Raw genomic sequence first — 20,062 nt, 5'->3', positions numbered from 1 at the left:
ATCATCCATGGCAACGAGGTCAACCCCGCCCTTACTCTTAGACTTCTCTCTATTCTTTTGTCAAAGTTTCTCTCAGCAGCTTTGTGAATAGGTTTTAACCCCTTAACTGTCACTCCCATTTTTATACATAGACGTGAAAATGCAGTATTCAAACAATATTCAAATAATTTCTTATGATTTCTAAAGCGTGATAGGGAAAAAGGCAACAAGGAAGTCTGTGACAAAGGTCAGAACTCCTGCTATTAAGTAGATTTTTGAGGTGCACACTTGTCATAAATTAATCTATTACTTTTCCTACATAATTTGTAACACAAAAAAACTTTCCAACGATAGAGTTTGTCATGATTAGATTAGGATTTATTTGTGATATGGTGAAGAAACTTAGCTAAAAATGTTTACTGCTGTTTAGGAGAACTCTTAATATTTTGTGAATACGGGCTCAGGACTCTAACACTATGTTATAAACGTTCAGTCGGTACATCAATATTGACTCATTTGTAAATTTCTACGAAAGAGAACCACTCCACAGTTAACAAGAATAAAATGAGTAATGTCAGCCTTGTCTAGTTTCCTGTTTTACACTTTTTTTAACAGTAAAAGAATGACTGCAGCGTGAGGTTTCCAGTTACCTCTAGGAAAAAGTGAGATTACTTTGAGATTACATTGTTTGAGTTTATCACCAAAATGAAGATTTTTACTTGCATGATGCAGTTCATGACTTTTTATTCTGTTGAACCTCATTTGTATAAGTCATAAAAGTGCAGCCATCAAGGCAGGAAAGTGGAGTTGTAAATGTCTAGATCATTTTAATGGCTTGGTTTTTCATCCTGGCAGTTTGCAGGCATAGAGATAGTAATGTCTTTTGTTTGCTTTGAGACTTTGAAGTCCAGGTGATCCTCAGCGAAAGCCGTCTCCAGCACCAGCAGCAGAGACTGTTTAAGCTTCTTCTTATACTCATCGCACATGAACACATAGAGAATGGGGTTCAGACAGCTGTTAAAAAAAGTCAAGCAGTTTACTACGAAGTCTGTGTTTAATAAAACCTCTTTAGCAGACTCACTCCACTGATTTATCTCTGCACTTATGTAATACAACTCGAGGATGTGATAAGGAAGCCAGCATATGAAAAAGGCCAGGACCACCGCTATAATGAGCCGGTACGACCTGAACTGCTTCCCCTCTTTGAGGCGTTTGACTTGCACTGCAATAGCTATATATGAAAATGCAATGATCAGGAAGGGAATAAGGAAGCCTACTGTGAACCTATATGTGACTAAAGACTTGAAGGATTCTATAGTAGTTGGAGAGTTACAGATTCCTTTAGGCAGTGCTGTTGAGTGATTGATGACAGCGGGGATGCTGCAGCTGATGGATAAAACCCACACGATCTTGCAGATGATTCTAGCTTTGAATAGGGTTCGATTATTCCGAGTCCACACGGCCATCCATGTGCACAGACATCGGTCTAGACTGATAGTCGTCAGCAGAAAAATGCTGGCAAACATGTTTAAGTAAATCATGAACTGGATTAACTTGCACTTGAAGTCACCCAAGTGCCAAGCCATCTTGCATAGGCCTAAAATGATGGTTGTGATGAGAGTTAAGGAGAAGATGAAGTCTGCAATTGCCAAGTTGAGGAACCAAATGGAGTTGACTGTCACCTTCATTTTGTAGCCGTTCACAAATATGACAAGCCCATTTCCGATGAGACCTACGACTGGGATGGCAAAGTAAATGCATATTCGGAAGATGCGAATGCCCGAAAAGACCTCGGTTTCCAGAGTAGAATTTTCTGTAGTGGTCACATTGTGTGGTCCAAAAATAGTGCCTGCTACACAAAAACAAAAAAACAATGAGTTTTGGTCTGGAAACTGAATATTTTTTATGCTACATTTCACATGGAACATTTTTTATGAAAAAAAAAAAAAAAAAAAAAAAAAAAATTTGTCCTTTTCATGTTGAATGTAAGCATTTTCACCAAATTTCAAATTGCAGTAGTATTCTGTGTTGGAAAAGGCATTTTAAAGATTTCTGAAATAACCATGTATTTATTGTAAGTACATACATTTAAATAATATTGTAACACCTTTTGCATTAGAAAAAAAATAGTGCTGGGCAACGATTAATCGCAATTGATCGCATCTAAAATAAAAGTTTTTGTGTACATTTTATTTGAATATAAATATATACATGTAAATCATTTCAAAATATATACTGTATGTGTGTGTCTTTATATATATATATATATATATATATATATATATATACACACACACACACACACACACACACACACATATAAGCAAAAACTTTATTTTGGATGCGATTAATCACGATTAATCGTTGACCACCTCTGTATTAAATACATTTATATATAATATATTATATGAATATAAATATATACATGTAAATATCTGAAATCTGAAATAATATTCTGAAGTGAAAGGTCTGGCTCTGACAAGACAAGAAAAAATAGCATGAACAGAATTAAGCAATAAACATATAGAAAAATAAAATAAAATGAATACAACCTTCCTAAAACAAAGCAAAACACTGCAGCTAGCACAAAAATTATCTTTCTAAACTTGATATTTTCACCCAGTTACAAATAATGATATAATAATAATAATAATAATAATAATAATAATAATAATAATAATAATAATAATCTTTCAACAGGCACTAATTATGTATAAAATACACAAATTAGAATCTTACCCATTTGCGGTATCTTCATTCTGTGTTAAACCCCATAAAACCTCTGAAGTTCTCTTTTCAGTTGACAGTGAACAACTGATGATACATTTTCCTTTACTTATTAAAAAGTGACGGTGGGATGGAGTAAGAAGAGCTTCTAAAGAAATCTATTTTTAATGATTGCGCAATTTTAAGTTCTATTTTTGGCAAATTCAGCCAATGAATTATGAGTGCACATAAAGCAGTGTTTCCAAGCAGGTGACACATTATCAAAAGACACTATGTTATGACACAGGACATCCACTGATAAACTTTTATTGTACAGTTAATATCCAGAGATTTATTTTTGGGCTATTGACTTTTTGCCTACAAGGCTGTACACTGTACATTTGTCACATAAACTGGATCAATACTAGGAAGACAATAAGCTACTTTAGCTACTTAGAGACTGATTTCATTATTGTTTTCTTATATTTGCAGCTGGTCAAGGAAGCATTGGGGTCTGTTTTCCTACTTGTGATCCAGAAAGTCCATATGTTCTTCCGCAAAAGTCCTTTCCAGCAGTTTCCAGACTGTTTAAGCTTCTTCGTAAACTCCTCAGGCTCACACATGAACACAGAAAATGAAAATATATATATTATTGAAGAAACGCGATGTATATTGAAACAGCACTAGCCGAATAATTGGCTAAACCACGACCACGATATATATATATATTTCATGTGAAATATGTAGCCTACATATAAAGTTCACTCTAGTCTTCCTGTTTACCAGCCACTTACTTTCAAGTCTTTAAAGAAATATATAAATGAATGTCTGTAATACGTACTAGCAAGTTATTAAATATTTGACTCAACTGATTCATTAAAATTACTGAATCTTTAACAAATGAAACAGTGGACCTAAAATAAATTACAAATTCAATTATGCCTTTATTTGTTCACAAACAATGATTAATTCCTCAATAAAACACCACTACTTATTATAGCCCATCTTTTAAAAATTATACCCACTGTAGACTATTATTTAAATAAAATGTAGTGTAGTAATTAATACAGAGACACTAATTTGGTCAAAAAGCACTAATGACTTGTTTAGGATTTGTAGCTTGAAGTTGAGGACTTGCAACTTGACTTGGACTTGCCCATCTTGACATGGGACTTGACTTGGGATTTGAATGCAAAGACTCGGGACTTACTTGGGAATTGCCAAACAATGACTTGGTCCCACGTCTGGTCAAACGTCATTAGTTCTTTTTTATGTCATGTCACGGCAAACATCAAACCTGGCATGACACATCTTGCTGTATCTGAACTGAATGCAATAGCTTCATCAAAAAGGAAGCTATTTAGAGAACAACAACTTAAATATAGGCCCGTTCCTCTTTTCAGTGTGACGTATGTTTTCCACACAGTCCATCATGTAACAACAACAGCAACGAAATTGGCAGACAGTGACTCTTAAATTGGAAAGACGTTAAACGCCTACTTGTGATAATCACTTTTGGACAGTAAATCAAACAGGACTGGAACCACAATTTATGACTACGATCGAAATCCTCAAAAATATTAAACTGCACAACTGCTTTCAATATTGATGATAAGAAATGTTTCTTAAGCAGCAAAGTAGCATATTAGAATGATTTCTAGATTATGCAACCCTGAAGAGAGGTGGATTGATGCTGAAAGTTCAGCTTTGCATCACAGGAATAAACTATATTTTAAAATATATTAAAAATTTATGTTTTCGCTGTTTTTGATCAAATAAATGCAGCCTTGATGAGCATAAGAGATTTGAAAACATTAAAACCTTACTTAAAACCGAACCCAAACTTATAAAGTGCAGTGTATATTATTATCAGTTGCATGCATTTTCTGTCATTTAATCAATGTCAGTTTTAGTTGTTTGTTACCCTGATATTGTTGTCTGTTAGTAACAAACACATTTTGTTTGGTCTTATATCACCATAACTAAATGTTGACATTAAAGGGTTACTCCACCTCCCGTCTTTCATAATTTTCTGGGCCTTGACTGTTTCTAACTTGGCAGTCAATGGGACAGTCACAAGCCTCCCGCTTTTCATCCAGAATAACTTCAGTTGTGTTTCGAAGATGGACAAAGCTTTTACGGGTTTAGGACGACATGGGGGTAAGTGATTAATGACAACAATTTCATTTTGGGGTGGAGTGGAACCCTTTAATCTTTAAAGTGTTTTATTTTAATTGCTTGAGTCATTAAGCATCAACCTTAGAATGTGTTTTTAAAGATTTTTATTGCCATTATGTTCAGAGAGTTGGACCTCTAGTTGTAGGCGACAGTCTGGTCAATCCATTGACGGAGGTAGGAGACGCGGGCGTAGACGGCTGGGGTGCGAACATTGCAGTCGGTTGTGCCCCAGGACACAATGCCCACTTGATACCAAACACCTGAGCTCTCGCACACCAGAGGGCCACCAGAATCACCCTGTAGTTGACAGACAAACCCATATAGACACATCAGGACTAAAACACTATATACAGTCAAGCCCGAAAATATTCATACCCCTGGCAAATTGTGACTTAAAGTTACTTTTATTCAACCAGCAAGTTTTTTTTTTTTTGACTGGAAATAATACAGGCTTCTCCCAAAAGATAACAAGACGATGTACAAGAGGCATCATTGTGAAAAAATTAAAATCTCAGCTTTTATTTACATTTGAACAAAAAGTGGCATGTCCAAAATTATTCATACCCTTTGCAAACTGTCACAGTCTATGGGAAAATCCAAAGTTCTATACCATTCCAAATAGTCCAAGCTGTTCTAAAGCATCCTAATTACCTTGATTCATTGGGAACAGCTGTTTTAATCAACTCAACAGGTGAAAAATAGAAGTTCTCTGCTGTTGGTTTGTGGACAGTCATGGCTAAGACAAAAGAGCTCACTGAGGACCTGCGGCTGCGCATTGTGGCTGCTCACAAGTCAGGAAAGGGCTATTAGACCATATCTAAATGTTTAAAGTTCCAGTGGCTACAGTGCAAAGTATTATTAAAAAGTACAAGACGTTCCACACTTTGAAAAATCTTAGAGGATGTGGTCGGAAGCCAAAAGTGACACCTGTGCTGGCCAGGAGGATAGTGAGAGAGGTAAAAATGAATCCAAGGATCACCACCAAGGCCATCCTGATGAATCTGGGCTTTGCCGGTGGAAACATCTCAAGGTAAACAGTCCAACGGATACGGCACACCGCTGGGTTCCAAAAGCTGTTCAGCAAATATAAGAAGCGTTTGATTGCTGTAACAGCCAAAAAAAGGCTTTTCTACTGATTATTGAAAAGGGCATAAATAATTTTGGACATGCCACTTTTTGTTCAAATGCAAATAAAAGATGAGTAATATTTTTTTCCACAATGATGCCTCTTGTTCATCGTCTTAATAGAAGATAATTATTATCTTGTCTTATTTTATTGGGAGAAGCATGTCATTTTTGGTGAAAAAAAAAAAACTTGTTGGTTGAATAAAAGTAACTTTAAGTCAGAATTTGCCAGCGGTATGAATAATTTCGGGCTTGACTGTATATGCATAAAAACATTTAGGCATCTGTCTTCATACAGTATACCTGGCAAGAGGAGACTCCGGAGGCTCCAGCGCAGATCATGGCGTCTGTGATTCTTCCCTGGCCCCAGTATTGCATGCACTGAGCAGGAGTAATAAGGGGCAGCGCGGTCTGCTGCAGGATACGAGGAGTTGCTGTATAAACAAAGCAAATCGAAGCAAATTAAACCATTTTGTGTCATTTTAGAAGTCATGTGAATGTTCTGAGTGATGATAATGATATATTTACAGGTAGTTCCAGTTCTGCCCCATCCAGTGGTGACGCAAATAGTGCCAGAGGGGATGCTGGTCGTGGAGGCAGCCAGACACACAGGAGAGACACGGGTTGTCAGCTGGGCTGGAGAGGACAGCTTCAGCAGGGTGATATCATTGTTGAAGGTATTACTGTTGTAGTAAGGATGGGTGATAGCCTACAGCAGGAGGAAAAAAATGTTTCATACAGTATAAGTCATGCAGATTTTGTGAGGAAAAGCTGTTAAAATCAGTAATATTGTGAAATATTATTACAATTTAAAATAACTATGTTCTCAGTGTAATACACTACCAAACTCTATTAAAAGATTTTTAATGTTTTTTTTTAAAGAAGTCTCTTCTGCTCACCATGCCTGCATTTATTTAATCAGCAGTTAAAATGTTAATATTTTTACTATTTAAAATAACTGTTTTCTATTTGAATATATTTAGCTGAATTTTTAGCAATGTTACTCCACTCACATGATCCTTCAGAAGTCATAATATTCTGAAAACATTTATTATTATTATTATGTTGAAAACGGCTGAGTAGATTTTTTTCAGGTTTCTTTGATGAATAGAACGCTCTGAAGAACAGCATTTATCTGAAATAGAAATCTTTTGTAACATTATAAATGTCTTTATCTTTACTTTTGATCCATTTAAAGCATCCTTGCTAAATAAAAGTATTAATTTGTATGATTTCTGGCAAGTTATGACATTAGAATGAACAAAGTAGCATATTAGAATGATTTCTGAAGGATCATGTGACACTGAAGACTGAATATATTTTAAAAATGTACTGTTTTGCTGTATACTTTGAATCGAATTAATGCAGGCTTGGTGAGCAGAAGATACTTCTTTAAAAAACATTTAAAAAAATCTACAATCTCAAAAACTTTTGACTGGTAGTGTATATTTTAAAATATATTACAATATATTTAAAACAATACATTTAAAATATTTTTATTTATTCCTAGTATAACAAATCTGAATTTTCAGCATAATTACCCTGTTACCAGTGTCACATGATCTTTCAGAAATCAGTCTAATATGCTGATTTCTTATTATTAACATTGAAAACAGCTGTGCCGATTAATATTTTTGATTTAATATTTCATATATGATGAATAGAAAGTTCAAAAGAACAGCATTAATTTGAAAGAAATATTTTGTAAAATAAATATAATGTCTGTTACTTTTAACAAACTGCTGAATAAAAATATTCATTTCTTTAAAACGTTCGAATGGTAATGAATAATTAAACCCAGCATGTTAGTAAACTCAAACACATAGAGAGAACGGCTTTAAAAACTTTAAAATGTTCTTCTTGACTAAAAACTACGTTTTTTTAAATAGAGACTTAAGTGAACGTCAGTTGCAATATCAAAAAAGCACTTACAGAAACAAAAATGTAATGGCATTGCAAGTAAAAGACATGACGCAATTGCTAAAAGAGTCTGTTTGATGCAAGTAGTTTTAGGAACCCCTCCTGTGTTCTGAGTAGTAAGTAAGCAACATTTTTAACTGTGGCAGAATGACTAAACCCTGTGGCTCCTGAGGTAATGCTAAAGATATCATAGAACCACAGCAAAGTTATCAGCAGACAGTGACTCAAATTAAAGGGATGCCGGGCTGATATCATTTAAGGGGTCATGAACTAAGATGATTAAAAAAAATTTCTTCACCTTTTATAAGAGGTCATTGTAATATAAAAACATCCTAAGTTTCAGATTCAAGCTGATACCTTGGCGATGCTCTTGACTTGAACTGACTCAGCGCTGGAGCCGTGGTCATGCTCTCCAAGAATAACATAGTGATATCCAGCCCTAGGTTAAGAAGAATAAACAGGAATAGATGTAAACAGAAGCACTGAAAAGATTCAGGCAGGGTACATTCTTAAAAATAAAGGTGCTTCACGATGCCATAGAGGAACCTTTTTGTCTAACGGTTGTGTCATTTTTGGAGAAAGAAGGTTCTTCAGATTATAAAAAGGTAAGAAAAAGATGGTTCTTTAAAGAACCTTTGACCGAATGGCTCTTTGTGGAAGCAAAAATGGTTCTTCCATGGCATCGCTGTGAAGAACCTTTCAAAGCACCTTTATTTTTAAGAGTGTATGTTTATGAAGTAAAACAGATTCATTCTTACTGAACACGGCAGTGGGCAGCAGTGACGACCCAGTACTGGTTGATCAGGGATCCTCCACAAAAATGGAAGCCATTGGATTGCTGGTTGATACATTCGCAAATATTAATAAAATAACTTTGGGCATGATGAGTAGCCTACATCATTGGTAATATTAAATTTATCATGCATCTTAACTTATACATGTCAAACAGTATATCGATAAGTAAAACTTAAATACACTCTCAGTCAAAAGTTTTTGAACAGTAAGGTTTTTAATGCTTTTTAAAGAAGTCTCTTCTGCTCACCAAGCCTGCATTTGTTTCATCCAATGTGCAGCAAAAACAGTAAAATTTTGACTTTGAAAATTTGAATATATTTTAAAATGTAAATCATTCCTGTGATTTCAAAGCTGAATCAAAGTCTTAAGTGTCACATGATTCTTCAGAAATCCTTCAAATAGGCAGGTTTGGTGAGCAGAAGACTTCTTAAAAAATTAAATAAATCTTACTGTCCAAAAACGTTTGACTGGTAGTATACCATAATTAAAACTAGTAACAATTACCTGAAGAGAAACCTGCCAGGGCCAGGAACCAGACACGGCATTCTCTCCATTAACAATTTTGCCGTAGCCACTAATTACTGGCTTGATGGAAGGCACTCCACAGCCTTTGGTAATGATAAAATACACATGCAAAAACAATTATGGGTTATTAGTGAGTTCTTAAGGAAAGGAGGTGAAGTGAGGCCAAGTATGGTGACCCATACTAGGAATTTGTGCTCTGCATTTAACCCATCCAAGTGCACACACACAGTAGTGAACACACACACACCGTGAACACACACCCGGAGCAGTGGTATTAATCTGAGTATATTACTTTGAACCTCAGAAAGTTCTTATCTTCTGGTTGACACAGAGTCCTACAACCCTCATTACAAACTGTAAAAACTCACCCAGAGTGGAGGCCACCAAAGCAAGACAGCTGATGATCCAGAGCATGGTGGAGACAAGCACTTAAAGTTCTGTTGTTGTTCCCATTGGCCTTCTCCCATGCTTTATATTCCCCTCAGGATCTGATAAAACTGGGAACTCATCAAGGTGCTTTCATGCAGCTGGCTGAATCTCAGAGCTCAGGAACATTCATATCTGGTTCACTGCAGAAATGGGACAAAACGTGTGTTGAAATATTGTCAAGAACAAATGAGTCAACTGCTTCTCACTTTTGTTGAAACGTTTTTGAATGCATTCAAATGCAGCATTGAGACACCTGAGATGTTATTCTTTCACCTGTAAATATATAACCTGAGGTTTTTGTCAACCCTTCAAACCTTCTAGCCGATGATACAGGAAAGAAAATACAAAATGCGAAAACAAGAAAAGATTTTAAAAGACCTTTTCTTTAATCTTATACTTAAGGAATATGTTTAAATACTTTTTTGCGGTTGTTTAACTCCATAGAAACATGTTAAAAGTAATTTAACCCCTGTGGATTCTAGGAAAAAGACTATAGGTTACATAGTGTTACTCACATTAATGCTGACACCCTGGGAATGCACATAGTCTGCACAGGTTTTGTTTTAAGACCATACAAGGACAACACTGGCAAGTAAACAAGTCTTTTCTCAATCAATATGACAAATAGCTTTTCAAAAAGCATTGGCAGTGTACAGAAGCGCATGAACAGACATGACTTAACAAGCTCTTCTAGTTTAGCTGGATCTGAGAACTTCATTTAACGCACTATATAAATTCAGTCAGCACCTTTTGTTTGCAGATGCCACTGAACCCAAATTAGTGTGCTTGTGCATTTGTGTGCATGTCTCACAAATAGTCAAGGATTATGAGGAAGACTCAAAATTCTTTATTTAATATTCATTGAGCCATAAGTATGCATACATAAGTTCAGCATTAGCAATAGTTAATTACATTAAAAATAGATACATTAATATATAAGTTATAAAGCGCTTAAAAAAATTCTATTGCTAAATATATGTTATGAGGTATTTTCAGTATTCAAAACAGTAGTGTAACAGTGATTATGAAGACACAGACTAATGAATGAATATTCACACACAGAGGAACCAAAAATGTCATGAGACTCAAGCTGGTGCTCTAGTTCAATCGAATGGTGTCAGTGATCCATTTTCGAAAGTAAGAGACACGGGTGTAGACGACTGGACGGGAAGTGCTGCAGGATGTGTGGCCCCAGGAAACGATGCCCACTTGGTACCAAACACCTGAACTCTCACACATCAGAGGACCACCAGAATCACCCTGCAGTTAACACAGAAATCAGTGATTAACATTGTGAGTTTGGACCCTTTTATACTGCCTGTAAGCTGCTATTTCACTCTTTTTATTATTCTTATTAAAAGCGTATATGTATATTTCTTTATACCTCACAAGACGAGGCTCCAGAGGCTCCAGCACAGATCATGGCATCTGTGATAGCGTTCCTCCAATACTGCCTACACTGAGTCTGACTCAGTATCGGCACAGTGGCCTCCTGCAGGAATCGAGGATTCGCTAAAGGCAAAAGAATAATGTAAGACAATAAATGTCTGAATGGTTGAGAAAAAAACAACAACTGCTGTTTATCTAGTAAATCTAGGAGTTATAGATACTGTTGAAAATTAGAATGGCAGACTTACAGACAGATTCAGTTGCTCCCCAGCCAGTGATGACACAAAGAGTCCCAGAGCGGATGGTGGTGAAGGAGCTAGGCAGACATATAGGAGAGACATAGGACGTCATCTGTACTGAACTGGACAATTTCAATAGTGCAATGTCATTGTTGAACTCAGTGGGATTCTGGTGGTTAGGATGGTTGATGACCTAAAAGTGTAGAATGAAATTTACTGACAATAATGCAGCCTTTTCAATGTTCATGTAATTTAAAGCCTAAAATAGTTCAAGTTTTAAATGCACATTGTAATAATCATATTAAATTGAATACCCTTGCAACTTTTTTGATTTGAACAAATTCATCATTTGTGGCAAGGTCATTCTGTCCAAGGACAACATAATGATTTCCGGGCCTAGAAAGAAAGCGACAGGGAAAAGAATGTGTCAAAATACCTGGATACATACAGAGAGATAGAGAGATAGAGATAGAGATAGATAGATAGATAGATAGATAGATAGATAGATAGATAGATAGATAGATAGATAGATAGATAGATAGATAGATAGATAGATAGATAGATAGATAGATAGATAGATAGATAGATAGATAGATAGATAGATAGATGTTCTTACTGTACTGCACAGTGAGCAGCAGTGAGGACCCAGGTTTTGCTGATCAGTGTACCACCACAGAATTGCTGACCTCTGGATGTCTGGATCAAATATAAATCATTTCATGAGTTTATCATTATTTGCAGAGAATGAGGCTCACCACCACTAGGCTATTCAGAGAAATGGATCCACTAGTATAAACTAAGATTTTGTATTTATATCTACAACAATACCTGGATAGAGACCTGCCAGGGCCAAGTGTGTGCCTCGTTTCCACCAATAATATTTGAAGGAACTCCTCCAACTACACTCTCCCTTACAGATCTTTTGGCAATATGAAATTGACGCACTCCGCATCCTGTTATCAAAGAGAAAATTATCACAGTAACACAATATAAAATAATGTTTTTTTTTATTTAAAATACTTTAAAATAGAATTTATTCCTGTGATGAAAAGCTGAATTTTTATCAGCTGTTACTCCAGTCTTAAGTGTCACATGATCCTTCAGAAATTGATTATGCTGATTTATTATTAGAATGATCAATGCTGGATAAAATCAACAGTTGTGCTGCCAAATGTTTTTTGGAACCTGTGATTTTTTTTTTTTTTTTTTTTCAGGATTCTTTCATCAATAACAAATTTAAAAAGTACAGTGTTTATTCAAAATATAAATATTTTATAACAATGTATAATAATGTAAATAATTTATTATTAACTTAATAAACTTTTAATTATTAACTTAATACATCCTTGGTTAATTAAAAAAGTATTCATTTTTTTTTAAAGAAAACGAAATAATAAAAATGTACTGATTATATATATATATATATATATATATATATATATATATATATATATATATATATATATATGTTATGTCTGTAACCTCTAATATAAACCTCTAATACATTGTCTTCTAAAAAAACTCACCCAGAGCGGAAGCCACCAAAGCCAAGAAGCTAATGATCCAAATCATGTTGTACACAAGCAGCTAATGTGTTGCTGATGTTTTCATTAGGACTCTCTTCTGCTTTATATGTTCTCTAGCATCTGTTGAATTTCGCAGTTCATACAGGTGCCTCCATGCAGGTAGGAGGAGCTCAGAAACGTTTGTATTTGTCATACGAGGAAAACAATAAAATATGTCATTATTCTTTTCCTCACGTGCCTGACTGCAATAGGTGAGTCAGCCAAATAAAAAACAAAAGGTACCTTTCTGAAAACAAACTCTTTTTCCAATTGCATTTCTATCTCCAGGAATGCATTCCACTGCAGAAATGAGTGTTGCATACAAAGTATGCCTTTCTGAATTTTCTTTTTTGAAACTTCTAACAGACCTTTACATTCTTTCTAGCACATGATGAGACTTAAGAAAACATGAGATTATTAAGGAAATAATATGCTTTATTTATAATTGAGTCATACAGGAAACATGAATGAAAGAATGAACTAAAGCGAAGGTGTAAAAACCCTCCCTGTGGAATAATTAATAATAAGTATGACAACTAACTGAACAAGTTACAAGGCCTCACCTCATCTAGGTATTTTGTTGTGATTATAGTGTGACTAACCTTGTAACCATTAAATAATAGCTTACTGACAGAATTATAGATTTGGAAACATGATGCAGTTCAGCTGTTCCCTGCTGAAAAAACAAACCAAAAACAGAAACCATTACAGAAATTCTAATGGTTACTACTACAAATACCATTACAAACATTACAAACCATCAAAAACGATTTTCTGTAATATATTTAGGACATATTCTATTAGGATCTAGTGATTCTAACAAGCTACCAATAGAATCAGAATCAGAATGAGCTTTATTGCCAGGTATGTTTACACATACTAGGAATTTGTTTTAGTGACAGCAGCTCCAAAGTGCAACCAATTAGGTGACCAATTACCAGTAGAAACCCACAGGGTCCATTACAGTTTCCATTAAAACCAATAAAACAAGTTCTGTGATGGTGTCTATTGTTTTTTTTTTTTCTCAGAAAGCTTAATATGCTAATGTTGTTTTGTAAGTGCCATATTGCTTTGGTCACAAGCTATAAGTTGGTCTCATCTGGCACACCTGACCAACGTGAGTTGATAAAAAGCCTGTTTGAAATGCAGAAAGCTGATGTAAATCAAATTTTGCGTTGGTTTTTGTCTATGTGTGAATTTAGATGTTCTTGTGTCAAGTTTAGTCCACTTCCTCAATGGTAGGACCAGAGGAGGAACTACTTCCTGCCCCTCCAGGAAATCCTCCAGGCATCCCACCCGGCATTCCACCAGGCATTCCACTAGCGCCTTGATAGAGCTTGGTGATGATGGGGTTGCACACTTTTTCCAGCTCCTTCTGTTGGTGCTCATACTCATCCTTTTCTGCGGTCTGTAGCACAAGGCATAAGAAGAAGTGATTCAGAAGATGCTCTTTGTTTTGTAACGTGGCTCAATGCTCAATACAGTTCTTTCCAATCCTTTTCCTGGAGGCACACTAACAGTACATATTTTTTTTTAATTTTCCTAATTAAACACTTCTAATTTAACTAATTAGTAGAGACTCGATGACCAGAAATAGATGCGTCAGATGCCAAATGTGTACTGTTTGTGTGCCTCCAGGAACAGGGTTGGAAAACACCGGCTTAATGATCTCTTCATTATTGGGTGAAACACTTTGGCTGGCTGCATAAACGGGTTTGACATCCTCAAGGTAAGAATACTGAATAATAACACTGAAGTTTCTTCAATGAAATAATCATAACTGAAAGGCATAGCCTTAATTCCACAAACAAGTGTGACTTGTAGATTGGCATGCAAGTAATGCAGTTTTTGGTTGCTACCTACCTGGTTTCTGTCCAACCAGGCTATGACCTCATTGCATTTGTCAGTAATAGTTGTTTTGTCCTCTACACTGATCTTGTCCTTCAGCTTGTCATCCTCCACAGTGCTTTTCATGTTAAAGGCCAGGGACTCCAAAGTGTTCTTGGCAGTGACCTTCTCCTTCTGGGCTTCGTCCTCTGCTCGGTATTGGTCGGCCTCCTGTACCATACGTTCAATGTCTTCCTTGCTCAAACGACCTGAAAGAAAAGATTACCGAGAAAAAGAGTCCATGTTTGAACTCCAGAATCAGTAAATCAATAAGTATGAAGTCAAGGTCAGGGCAAGTTATTTTACCTTTGTCATTCGTTATAGTGATCTTGTTCTCTTTGCCGGTGCTTTTGTCCACTGCGGACACATTAAGGATGCCATTGGCGTCAATGTCAAAGGTAACTTCGATTTGTGGCACACCACGAGGAGCGGGAGGGATGCCAGTCAACTCAAATTTGCCTAGAAGGTTGTTGTCTTTTGTCATGGCTCTCTCACCCTCGTATACCTAAAGATAAGGATTAAAAAAAGGATTCTTTCTTCAGTCGAAAAAGCAATTAAGGTTTTTTAGAAAAACATTCCAGGAAAAACATTTTCTCTATATAGTGGACTTTAAAAGGGACCAGTGGGTTGAAGGTCCAAATTAAAACTATAAGGGGCTCTACATGATCCCAGTCGAGGAATGTGGGTCTTATCTAGCAAAACGATCTGTCGTTTTCTACATTTTTTTAAAATTTCTATATTTTTTTAACCACAAATTGTTTCGCTAGATGAGATCCTTATTCCTCGACTGGGATTGTGTATAGCCCTTTGAAGCGGCATTGAAACTGCAATTTAGACCTTCAAACCATTGGCCCCCCGTTGAAGTCATTTCTTTTTGACTAAAGAAAGAAAGACATGAACATCTTGGATTACATAGGGGTGAGTAAATTATCAGGAAATTGTATTCTGGAAGTGAACTAATCCTTTAAACCTGACTCCAGTTGGTTGCATATGCCTCAATGAATTCTGAATGAATTGATGTCCACATCTAAGTCAGTAATATGAATTTCCTAAATACTTTAGCAATGCTGGTCACAAGCATATGTTGTGTTTTGGATGCTGGTTTGTTGGTGTCCCTTCAACTGGCCTTCCTTGGTCAAGCAGTTTCATTCATTCATGATTATTATTTGGGGAGGAACAACAAAATTATGATGGTCGACCAGCTAGACCTGCACCAAACCAACTTGGAAATGAAATTTATGCTGGTCTGAGATGGGCCTTTCAACAGGGGAGGAACACCAAGAAAGTATGGGCCTACAACAACAACTTTATTTTACCTGAATCAGTACACCGGGCTGGTTGTCAGAATACGTGGTGAAAGTCTGGGTTTGCTTGGTGGGAATGGTAGTGTTCCTCTTTATTAACACAGTCATGACACCACCAGCTGTCTCAATGCCCAGAGAGAGAGGAGTGACATCCAGCAGCAAAAGGTCTTGGACATTCTCTGATTTATCACCTGCTAAGATGGCCGCCTGAACAGCTGGTGAAATTAGAGGAAAGATTAGTAATTCGCAAAAGTAATTACAAATACATCCAGAAAGGAAATTAAACTCACCTGCTCCATAAGCTACTGCTTCATCAGGGTTGATGCTTTTGTTAAGATCCCGGCCATTAAAGAGGTCCTGAAGAAGCTTTTGGATCTTAGGAATGCGAGTGGAGCCACCAACCAACACAATGTCATGGATCTGCGCCTTGTCCATCTTGGCATCCCGCAGAGCTTTTTCCACCGGCTCCAGTGTACCACGGAAAAGGTCAGCATTGAGCTCCTCAAAACGTGCCCTGGTGATGGAAGTGTAGAAGTCGGCACCTTCAAACAGAGAGTCGATCTCAATGCTGGCCTGCGTGCTGGAGGAAAGGGTGCGCTTGGCCCGCTCACATGCTGTCCGCAGGCGACGGACTGCACGTTTATTGCCAGTGATGTCTTTCTTGAACTTGCGCTTGAACTCTGCAATGAAGTGGTTGACCATTCGGTTATCGAAGTCTTCACCACCCAGATGGGTGTCACCGGCAGTAGACTTGACTTCAAAAATACCGTCCTCAATTGTCAGAATGGAGACATCAAAGGTGCCACCACCCAAATCAAAGATGAGGACATTGCGCTCACCACCAACCTGTAGGGAATTGTGACAACAACTTACGGGGCTGAAAGTTCATCTGAGATGCTGGATATCCAAACATCCTTACAAGCCAGTTAAAGGGTTATTTCCCCCAAAAATGATTTACTCACCCTCAAGGCATCCTAGGTGTATATGACTTTCTTCTTTTAGACAAATCCCATTGGAGTTATATTGAAAAGTGTCCTGGCTTTTCCAAGCTTTATAATGGCAATGGGAGGGTGTTTTTGTTCAACAGTCTAAAAGAAGTCCAATAAAGCACCTCCATCCATAATACAAAGTGCCTCACACAGCTCCAGGGGGTTACTACAGTGATTGATGCATTTTTATAAGAAAAATATCCATATTTAAAACAGTATAAACCATTCTCTCTAGCTTGCGCTACCTGTCAGACATGAAAGATGTTCTTGGCGTTCCTGAGAGACCAAAACAAAACACCTGTCACAAATTAGGAGTAAAGAATTCCCTGTTGAAATAACCAGCATATGCTGGTTAGGTGGGTTTTGATGCTGGTTTATGCTGGTCCTTTGCTGGTTTATGCTGGTACTAAGTTGGGTTATGTTGCTGGTCAAGGACCAACATAAACCACCAAAGGACTAGCATAAACCAACTAAGGGCTAGCATAAACCAGCAAAGGACCAGCTTAAACCAGCATCCAAACCTACCTAACCAGCATATGCTGTTTTTTCAACCGGGTTATTGGAGGATTTTGTTATAAGCCAAGGGGTGACTGGTTTTCCTTTGCTAAAGCTTTGCCAGAGCTTTGTTTCTGCACTTTATTGAACTGTTGAGCAAAAACATTTGTAAAAAAAACTCTGATTGGAATCGTCTGAAAGAAGAAAGTCATATACACCTAGGATGTCTTGAAGGGCTAATTTTCATTTTTGGGTGAACTAACCCTTTAAGCATGTTTACCAAACTCAGATATGTATACTATTCATATATAAGCCACTGAACAAGGTAAACTAGGTACCTCTTTACCTTTTTGTCCAATCCATATGCAATGGCAGCCGCTGTTGGCTCATTGATAATGCGGAGGACGTTAAGGCCAGCAATGGTTCCAGCATCCTTGGTGGCTTGCCGCTGAGAGTCATTAAAGTATGCAGGGACTGTAATGACTGCATTTGACACTGGCTGAAATAACAAGAAGATTAAGTCCTCATTAGCATGATTCTGTTTAGCATGCATTAAGTGTACAAACAAGGTTTTAAGTGAAGTGATTTTTTATTAATAATGAGAGTTTTTGCATTACTGTTCTTTGTTTAAAAATAATTTTGCTAATGAAGAATCATTACATGCTTTCAGTAACATTTCTTGAAAAAGATGCAAGTTTGGATGCAACACATTTAAAAAAAGAACCTTGCTGACACCAACGATTGTGAAAATAGGCCTACATCCTGTAACCAGTGTTATCACCTCATCAAAGTGAAGGTATAATTCTGCACATAACATGCACAAAACAAACTTAGGTCTGTATTAGAGATTTTTGAACATGGAACGTGAGCTACAAAATCAGATATTAATCTGTGGTGAATTGTTCCCCAACCACGAGAGCAAACTCATTTCTAAAAGATAAGATGTGTGAAGCTGTGTTTGCAGAACTTTGAACTTGTGCTGCAGAAAAATGTTAGTGCTCACCACAGCATGTTTGTGTCTCTGTTTTGGTTTGGCGTGTGTTGATACAGTATGTGATAAGATAACGGCATAAATTATGCACAACTGTCCTCAGTTAACATTTTACAGTGTTCAAGAAAAGGCTTCAAATGTTGTAGTACAAACAAATATGCGGCGGTCTAAAACATATATGTCATTTCGAAACACAGGATGTTAATAAAGAGAGTGAACAATATTTTTCTGCATTTTCAGAATTTTTCCACATCCTCATAGCCAGAAGTCACAAACTGTTAATTCTGAACTCACGCATCACACATTTTCTTACAAATGTAATGACGTGTGATCTCAAGCAAGAGGATCTTGTTAGCTTGGACATCTATTTCCTGGATGCTTGAATGCACATTATATGTGAAACAAATTGGCCTGAAAGATGTAAAAGTGCTCATTTATAATGCTTTTGCATAGTTTCACCTTGCCCAGGTAAGCCTCAGAGATCTCCTTCATCTTAGTGAGGACCATTGAGGACACCTCTTCAGGGAAGAATGTCTTTATCTCTCCTTTGTACTCCACTTCCATCTTGGGCTTACTACCATCATTGATTACCTTAAAGGGCCAGTGCTTCATATCAGACTGAACCACAGGGTCATCAAAGCGTCGACCAATCAGGCGCTTGGCATCTGTTGAACCAGTAAGATGCATGCAAAGAGCATTGCTTTAAAAGCTTGCTGCTAACAAAGACTTTACAGTATGTTCAGTCTCTTCACTTTTAGTTTTATATTAACTGCACTGCCATCTAATGGCGAACTGTAGCATAAACAAGTGTCAATCTTTCATTCTTTCTCTCAACTAAACTGCATCATGTTCTGGCAAATTATGAGCTGTCTTACCAAACACGGTGTTATTGGGGTTCATGGCTACTTGGTTCTTAGCTGCATCTCCGATCAGTCTTTCGGTGTCTGTGAAAGCAACATAGCTGGGGGTTGTTCTGTTCCCCTGGTCATTGGCAATGATCTCCACCTTTCCATGCTGGAAGATTCCCACACAGGAGTAGGTGGTGCCCAAATCAATACCCACTGCTGGACCTTTTGACATCTTGCCTGGACCTAGATGATCAATGGGAATTCTAGTTAAGTAGCAGAATAAAATATTTTTAGCTGTTATATATATATATATATATATATATAAACATGCCTGCAATATCAAGTCTGCAAAGAAATAGCATCCAACAGTGTCATTGTACGACTGCATTCAAAGATATTTAAACTTACAGTGCCTTGCGAAAGTATTCATACCCCTTCATTTTTATTCTCACGTTTTATGTTGCTGCTTTATGTCAAACTGCTTTAAATTACTTTTTTTCCACATTAATCTAAACTCCATGCATCATAATGACAAAGCAACAACAGAATTGTCACAACTTCATTAATTTATTACAAATGAAATAAGTACATTGTAACTCAATACTTAGTTGAATCCACTTTACAGCCTCAAGCCTTTTTGGGTATGATGCAACAAGATTTGCACATCAACATGTGGCAATTACCCTGCTGAAAAAAAA

At 36.8% G+C, this 20,062-nt stretch overlaps 4 protein-coding genes across 4 annotated transcripts in view; all 4 read right to left on the bottom strand.

The window, feature by feature from the left end:
• Nucleotides 1–806: 806 nt before the first annotated feature.
• Nucleotides 807–2,722, bottom strand: LOC141285324 (C3a anaphylatoxin chemotactic receptor-like). The gene is made up of 2 exons (XM_073818348.1): nt 2,719–2,722; nt 807–1,831 (listed from the first exon to the last, which is right to left on the bottom strand). Exons 1-2 carry the CDS (start codon nt 2,720–2,722, stop codon nt 807–809), a joined length of 1,029 nt encoding a protein of 342 aa, XP_073674449.1.
• Nucleotides 2,723–4,950: 2,228 nt separating this feature from the next.
• LOC141284478 (chymotrypsin-like protease CTRL-1) lies at nt 4,951–9,692 on the bottom strand. The gene is made up of 7 exons (XM_073817442.1): nt 9,597–9,692; nt 9,208–9,311; nt 8,667–8,746; nt 8,266–8,347; nt 6,517–6,697; nt 6,292–6,422; nt 4,951–5,160 (listed from the first exon to the last, which is right to left on the bottom strand). Exons 1-7 carry the CDS (start codon nt 9,640–9,642, stop codon nt 4,999–5,001), a joined length of 786 nt encoding a protein of 261 aa, XP_073673543.1. The 5' UTR covers nt 9,643–9,692; the 3' UTR covers nt 4,951–4,998.
• A 921-nt stretch (nt 9,693–10,613) lies between these two features.
• LOC141284480 (chymotrypsin-like protease CTRL-1) lies at nt 10,614–12,857 on the bottom strand. The gene is made up of 7 exons (XM_073817444.1): nt 12,812–12,857; nt 12,114–12,238; nt 11,902–11,981; nt 11,600–11,681; nt 11,295–11,478; nt 11,042–11,169; nt 10,614–10,917 (listed from the first exon to the last, which is right to left on the bottom strand). Exons 1-7 carry the CDS (start codon nt 12,855–12,857, stop codon nt 10,756–10,758), a joined length of 807 nt encoding a protein of 268 aa, XP_073673545.1. The 3' UTR covers nt 10,614–10,755.
• A 407-nt stretch (nt 12,858–13,264) lies between these two features.
• hsc70 (heat shock cognate 70) overlaps nt 13,265–20,062 on the bottom strand; it is an 11,360-nt gene continuing 4,562 nt past the window's right edge. Inside the window, exons 2-9 of the mRNA XM_073817436.1 lie at nt 19,392–19,607; nt 18,976–19,181; nt 17,872–18,024; nt 16,332–16,887; nt 16,054–16,256; nt 15,044–15,242; nt 14,714–14,946; nt 13,265–14,258 (exon numbers count right to left, since the gene is read on the bottom strand). Coding sequence (XP_073673537.1) covers nt 14,070–14,258; nt 14,714–14,946; nt 15,044–15,242; nt 16,054–16,256; nt 16,332–16,887; nt 17,872–18,024; nt 18,976–19,181; nt 19,392–19,596 — 1,944 coding nt within the window. The 5' untranslated portion in view covers nt 19,597–19,607 and the 3' untranslated portion in view covers nt 13,265–14,069. The remainder of the gene's footprint in view (nt 14,259–14,713; nt 14,947–15,043; nt 15,243–16,053; nt 16,257–16,331; nt 16,888–17,871; nt 18,025–18,975; nt 19,182–19,391; nt 19,608–20,062) is intronic.

Source organism: Garra rufa, chromosome 14 (genome assembly GCF_049309525.1).
Source record: "Garra rufa chromosome 14, GarRuf1.0, whole genome shotgun sequence".
Lineage (NCBI taxonomy): Eukaryota > Metazoa > Chordata > Actinopteri > Cypriniformes > Cyprinidae > Garra > Garra rufa.
This window is presented reverse-complemented; position numbering and strand designations above follow the sequence as displayed.